Raw genomic sequence first — 7,524 nt, forward strand, 5'->3', positions numbered from 1 at the left:
CCCACAACACAAGCCTTCTTGAGCTTACCGTGGGGCTTAGTCAATTTGTGTAAAAATGTCCTATAATATTTATTTATTTACTGCTCTTGTGCTGCACGCAGTGTTGGCCGAAAGTTAATGCAAATTGAAAATGCTGGCCATTAACCATTATAAATTGAATCGTAAACTGTAATCGTCCGTTACGGTTTAAGGTTCAATTTATAGTGGTTAATGGCCACCATTTTCAATTCGCATTAACTTTCGGCCAACACTGGCTGCACGCTATATTCTACCTCTGTCTATATTCCGACTCTGTGGATAACACAACTAAATTAAATGTTAGCGTGTTAAATCGCCATAACTCATAGCATCCTCGATCGAAGTTTGATCGTGGATAGAACCACCAATTAGTATTACTAATCCTATTGTATCGCGTTAGTTTGCAGTCTAATTTCGTAACATCCTAATAGACAGCGATACCTAGGGGAGAACGAGGAGAGTTGTGACCGTCGATTTTTTAGAATCTATAACTAGAAAGTAGGTCGCAATAGCGCGCGTTTGTTAGTTCAAGTTACGAGCTAACAAACGCACACTGTTGCGACCTAGTTTCTAGTTAATAGATTCCAAAAAATAGACGATGTCACAACTCTCCTCTGTCACAAGTCACCTCGGTCTCCCCTAAAAGATATACTTGGTCAAGCAAATCTTGTCAGTAGAAAACGCAGGCGCGGCGAGATGTTAAAGCTTTGATCGATTCTACTCACGCGTCCTTATTTAATCTATGCCTCCGGCCACAGAATAAATAAGAGTAACTAGGTACAGAAGACTCGCTCTCTAACAAAACGCGTCAGTTACGATCAGCACAGGTATGGCCGCTAGGTGGCGACAGCGCCACGCGCGGCTTATGGCAAACCCCAAAATTGGGGTGGCACGGATGTATTTTTAGCTACCTGTAGCAAAGCGATGAAATTGCAGAGTGAGCCACGCCTGCTCCTGTTTCGGTTGCGTATAAAGGTACCATTCGGTTTCAGACTGCACTGTACTAATTACTATGTACGTAAGTACGTAAGTAAATATCTGATGATAATTCGTACATAAGTTCCGAAAAACTCATTGGTACGAGCCGGGGTTTGAACCCGCGACCGCCGGATTGAAAGTCGCACGCTCTTACCGCTAGGCCACCAGCGCTCTCCTATGTTATCCTTCTATAATCTATTGGTTGTTAACTAGGTCTGTGCTTAACAAACACACATTATCCCTCGCTACGCTTCCTCGCACATCTCTGGTGGAAACGCAGCCTTAGTGTAAGGCCTGAGTGGACGCTCGAGTTGGGCGTGCAGCGGGGCGGGGCGTGCGGCGTGCATGTTAAACAAATGCAAATGTATAGGAGCGGCCTTAGTGCACGCTGCTCAATCAAATCACTTGTGAGCCCGACGCCACGCTTCACGCCTCGCCGAACGCTCCGCTTCGAGCGTCCACTCAGGCCTTACACTTACTCCGGCTCCGGACATATTTTGCCTTGTTGGAGTCTCTTTGAGATGAGCGTTTCGCAATTAAGATTGATGCGCTGACCTTACTCTTTAATGCTTCATTGAGTAAATAAGTACACATTAATTTGATTCACACACTTTAAAAATTTTAAATGAAAATACTTGTTTCGTTTTTAAGGGTCTTACCGAGGTTTTCATCGATTTTTGACAAGTTTTGAATCGTATCTCCTACTTTTGCACTACATATAGAATTATAAGACAAACGGCTATCGGTTCAATCATTTATCTCCATTTTTGTCTATCGGATTTTGAATGAATACTTATTTTTTATGATAATATGATTTTTTTAAACATTGTTTAAAAAAAAACACTTCTTTATCTCGATTGATGTGAAAGATGTTACATATACGAAATCTCTTTTCTTCTTCTCTCTTTGACGTCTCTAAGAAATGGTCAGAGGTTTTAATTTTAAAATAATTTACATAAAAGTTTATGGCCAGAAAACCGGGCCGGCTGGTCCAGTTTGTTGCTATATTAGGCACAGAATAAATAATAGTACCAGGTACAGAAGACTCACTCTCTAACAAAACGCGTCTGTTACGATCAGGACAGATATGGCCGCTAGGTGGCGACAGCGCCACGCGCGGCATACGGCAAACCCCAAAATTGGGGTCGAACGGATGTACTTTTAGCTACCTGTAGCAAAGCGACGAAATCGCGGAGTGACACATGCCTGCTATAGGTTCCGTCACACAGGCGCGTTTTCCGGGCGCGGCGTGAGCGTTTTATATGTAAAAGCGGCGCGCCCCGCTCACGCGCCGTCCGCAAAACGCCCTGTGTGACGGTTTAGAGCCTCCAGTAAAGTATGGACAAATGGAACTCACCATGAAAACCATTAAGTGTAGCTTGTGCCGACACCACCTTCGCTATATGATGGCTTCATGGTCTGTGAAAGATAAACAATATCAAAATAAAATAAATATAAAAAGCCGGCCAAGTGCGAGTCGGACTCGCGCACGAAGGGTTCCGTACCATTACACAAAAAACCGGGCAAGTGCGAGTCGGACTCGCGCACGAAGGGTTCCGTACCATAATGCAAAAAAGACCCGCCCGACGTTGCTTAACTTCGGTCAAAAATCCCGTTTGTTGTATGGGAGCCCCACTTAACTCTTTATTTTATTCTGTTTTTAGTATTTGTTGTTATAGCGGCAACAGAAATATATAATCTGTGAAAATTTCAACTGCCTAGCTATCACGGTTCATGAGATATAGCCTGGTGACAGACAGAAGGACAGTGAAGCCTTATTACCTAATAGGGTCCCATTTTTAGGTACGGAACCCTAAAAAACACACTAAATACGTCCCATAAATATAAATATGTCGATGGTCTTATGTAAAGAATTTATTTATTTTCACCACACCAGCTCGGAAAGTCTTACTTTGCACTTCAAAAACTGATAGCAAAGTTGCATTTTATTCACATGTGAGGCAAAGTACTTAGTCAAATGCAAATTTTGAGTTGTTTTCTTATGTTTGCTGGTAGAATTGACTTTTATTAAATTATGATTTTAAATGATAAATATTTTAAAACATTCATTTGGATTTTATTTGGTTTGATTTTGTTTGCTATTTTACATTTAATATTTGCTTCGGGTTGGTGTGGTGAAAAATTTTGTGTTTCACTCGGGGGCAAATTTTGTTTAACCCTCGTGCTTTGAAACCCTCGCAACGCTCAAGATTAAATTTTTTGAACCACTCGCTACGCTCGTGGTTTAATTTTGGAATCTTTCGCTCGCTCGGGTATCAATATTAGGACGAGCAGTTAAACAATAACTTTGCCCCCTTGTGAAACAAATAACTATTATTTATTTAAAGCCACTAGGGCGGCAAGAGTCATGCGCATAGTCAATAATATGACGAAACTTACCAAATCTTTGTATCTCTGTCTCACAACCTCCATGTAGCACCATTTTACGAACTAATACTGGCCTAATAACTACATACAAAGTTATCACATAGTATTTTAGTAAAACACTCGCTTTTTACGTTCGCAGTACAAATATTTTCTATAGAATTTTAAATTATTTCATTCAAATGGTTAATATATCGATGTTGGGGCATGATCTGAAACAAGGGCAAAAATATTTTGTTAAAAGTGAAATTAGTGACCGAGTGTTGTAGTAACGGAAGCGGCTCCTAAAACTAGTGCGATAAGGACAAGGCGAAAAATCCCGCGTAAAAATCTCAAAAATCGAGGTTTCGTACTCGACTGTTTCCTCCTCCAAAACTTAACCAATCGTAATCAAACTTGGAAATCTAAATGATTATGAAATTATCTGTTTTTCTTTTTTGGCTAATTGATATCTGTTTTGAATACTACGCCTCTCATTGCGGCATAGTCAATTAGGCCATTTGAGCCATTTTTGAAGGGCTCTAGCGCCTTAAAAAACAAAAATATCAAAAAAAGCAAAACGGTCCGAGACATATATTGACAATATTAATCTGTGTTGAAGTAGTACATTATTACAGAGGCCGGGACGAAAGGGGTTGCCGGCCAAAGACATATAGACGGCCGAGCGAAGCGAGGTGCGAGGCGAATCTACATAGCATTATATAATTAGAATTTTTGACATTTTGCTCGTGTACCTGTTTTTTATTTAATTTATACTAATGTATGGTAATTTATTTTTATTGCAATTGTTATTAATTTTATCCCTCATGTAATATATTGTAATTTAATCCATCTTAATGAGGTCAACACAGGGAAGACTGGTATACAACATTTTTGGTTGGGAAGACCCTCATAGGGCAACAACTCTCATATTTGTATACCTACATATATCGCTCAGACACAGTTAGGAACATAGTTCCTCCCGCTCTACCGACCCTCTGCAAGTGTATTTGTACAAACACAAGAGTTAAAAACGACAAAAGAGCTTGTAGACCAGTGGTGGGGAAACGTGACATAGGACGGTGCAGACTCTGCATGGAGACAGAAGAGACGCCCTTGCACATCCTCACAGAGTGCCCTTGCCTAATGCGTACTCGTGACCTAATCTTGGGCGGACACATATTGCACTCAGAGGAGGTAAAGTCTCTCGAAACCAAAAGGATCCTGCAGCTGTTTGAAGTTGCAGGGTTGGATCGAGAGTTGTAGTAGGGGGTCATCCATTAATGACATCACACGTTTAGGGGGAGGGAGGGGTCAAGAAAATGTGACATATTGTGACATGGGGGAGGGGGGAGACACAAACTTTGTGACGTCACATTAGCTTCATCGTAACCGAAAATTTATTAAAATTATTTTATTCGCTGTACATTTAAATAACAAGTTTTTAAAACGATAATCGTTTTTATTCGTTTAATTTTCTTTCCTAAGCAGTTTTGGGTTATAAAATTACTAATACTTGTATCGTCAAAAATATTTTGATATAATATTAATAATACTTAGGTACTTACTTAATTCGATTTGGCGATTTCGTAGAAAAAATGTGACGTGACGTCACACTAGGGGGAGGGGTTTGCCAAATGTGACCAAGTGTGACAAGGAGGGGGGGAGGGGTCTAAAAACCTAGAAATTCGTGTGACGTAATTAATGGATGAGCCCTAGGTGGCGATCACAATAGATCAGGAATGGTCGCAGTGATACATAGGCTTTGGAGCCTTATGCCTTTGGAGTATAGCCCCTACTAAATAAGATAAGATAAGACCAATGGTGGGCAAAGTACAGTCTGCGGGTCAGTTCTGGCCCACAAAAGAATTTTATCCGGCCCACCAAAGGTCCTGCGGAATAATTAGTATATGGCCTGTGAAATAATAAAAATGCATTTATGCTGCAATTCTGAGCCCTCTGAAATTTCTTTAAAGTTTTTGGCTCCCCATGACGAAAATTTGACCACCACTATTGTAGACCGTGTGCACTTATAGACTGACTTTAATATTTGATTTACTTTTTAAGAATATTGTGTTTGATTACCATGATAGTTACTCATGAAACACACACACACACACACACTAACTACCTAATACTAACAGGAACAGAGTATACGAGGGCTGCTACTTATGTATCCGGAATGGGCCACTTACTGGAACTGTATTAAAAATATATATATAACATATAAAAATGGAACTCTTTGAAAGCAAAATACAGCTTGTTTCACATGTCTATCAATTGGTTTTACATAGTAGAATTATTTTTTTAAATTCTTTGTTTCATCTTCAACGGATTTACTTGTGAAAATTTTCGTGCAGATGTTTTTTTTACGATGTTCGGAGTGGTTAAACTCAAAAATAGTGCATAGATCGACTTTTTTCGACTTTTGGGGAGTAAGTTCCATCGAAGGTCAATGTTTTAGTGAATAAATTGTGGTCGTAGTATATTACGGTAATTACGGTAGGACGAATTAAAAAAAAACGCTCAAAATCGGCTTTTATCCCACAAAATATAGATGCTGTGGACAAACTCATAATGCAAGATGGTCATAGTATATATCGCAAGATAGAGGCATCTCATGGCAATAGTATGACGAGCATTTGTACGATATTACATGAACATTTGGCTCAAAAAAAAAAGAAAAACCTGCGAAAGAGCCGTTCTTGCGTACAAAATGCACGTCTTGTATACCAAGATCAGAATGGAAAAAGTGCTATGAAAAGTCGTTTCAACATTATGCAAAAGTGCATCATTCATCTTGGTGGACAAATACAAAGGCAATAAAACCATTTATAACTATAGATATTTGTTATTTTTTGTGTTTCCGGATACATAAGTAGCAGCCCTCGTATCATGCATAATGATTTTAATGTGACTTTTCAAAACAGGCACAAAGTGTAGGATTAGTAAAATCTTTTTAAGTTATGCCTATTAATTATATATTTAACTTGAACCATATTGTTGCTAAATATCCGCTTCAACCCACTAATTTAAAAGCAGAAAACGAAAATAAATAGATAACTAATAATTACTTTGGCTTTTGCAATTAATAATCATTAAAGGGATAACGAATGGATTATAAACATGAACAACGTAATGACTACAGATTTACGGGTATAAAACACGAAAATTGGCCCAAAATTAAGCAAAATGCACGAAAATACTAGAGCATAACATAATAAATAAACATAGCCTAATAAAACGAATAAAAACCAACTCTACACACCTATATCCTTTTTGCAACACTACATTGCAATCCCGTTATCACTGTTTCAAAACTTCATAACAAAAACTACAAAATATCAACTGAATAAGAACTTATGAAGCGGATAAAATAAACTACAAAAAAAGTTGTGCAAATGTTTTCATTGAACTGTCAAATTATTAACCGACTTTATTGAAAAAGACAACTAGCGTGCAAACAATGCATGACACGTGTCTTGTCAACTTAGACGGTTAATATCACTTTTTTTTTCATAATTATATTTTTTTACAATCGAGGCTTAGACATTAAGCATATTAATCTAAAAATCCTATAGGCTTTATATTAAATTTACTTATAAATTTAGTTTCGCTTGGTTGCCCGCGACACAGACCGCTGTCCGCGCGAAGCGGCCTTCTAATACTGTTTAAGTGTTTATTCTCAACGCGGGATAGCGAAACCCGGTTCGTTACCTACCGAACCGATAGTGTTCAATGCACTTACAATGCCATAATAATTACTTGAACAATTACGGATACAAATTCAAACCACGCTTTGGAGGTCGAATGCTTGAATCGGTTAATCTTTTACTGTAGGACTGTAGCATTTAGTGATATAATCATTCTTTAATAACTTTAATTATTAGTTCCTAAGTTAAAATTACTGTAGAATTGAAACTTTGCGTGCAATACGCGCGAATAGTTTGCAAGTTTACATCGATAAGGAATTGGGTATTTAATGAATTAATGTATAAATTCGTTCGTGTTTGTAGCGCGTGCCTGAATTGTTTCTATCGATTCATTGATGCCATTGTAACTTTAATTGCTTCATTAATAATAGTAGGACTAATTATCAAATATGCTAAAATTATAATTTATAAAGTAGGACTGAGGCACTGAGAAAGAATATACGGTGTTTGT

At 38.3% G+C, this 7,524-nt stretch overlaps 1 protein-coding gene across 1 annotated transcript in view; it reads right to left on the bottom strand.

Annotated features, from left to right (window-relative positions):
• The window catches only part of LOC134677798 (dendritic arbor reduction protein 1-like), a 109,351-nt gene extending 102,287 nt beyond the window's left edge, over nucleotides 1-7,064 (bottom strand). Inside the window, exons 1-3 of the mRNA XM_063536225.1 lie at nucleotides 6,629-7,064; nucleotides 3,397-3,593; nucleotides 2,354-2,415 (exon numbers count right to left, since the gene is read on the bottom strand). Coding sequence (XP_063392295.1) covers nucleotides 2,354-2,365 — 12 coding nt within the window. The 5' untranslated portion in view covers nucleotides 2,366-2,415; nucleotides 3,397-3,593; nucleotides 6,629-7,064. The remainder of the gene's footprint in view (nucleotides 1-2,353; nucleotides 2,416-3,396; nucleotides 3,594-6,628) is intronic.
• Between the last annotated feature and the right edge of the window lie 460 nt (nucleotides 7,065-7,524).

Source organism: Cydia fagiglandana, chromosome 27, assembly GCF_963556715.1.
Source record: "Cydia fagiglandana chromosome 27, ilCydFagi1.1, whole genome shotgun sequence".
NCBI lineage: Eukaryota > Metazoa > Arthropoda > Insecta > Lepidoptera > Tortricidae > Cydia > Cydia fagiglandana.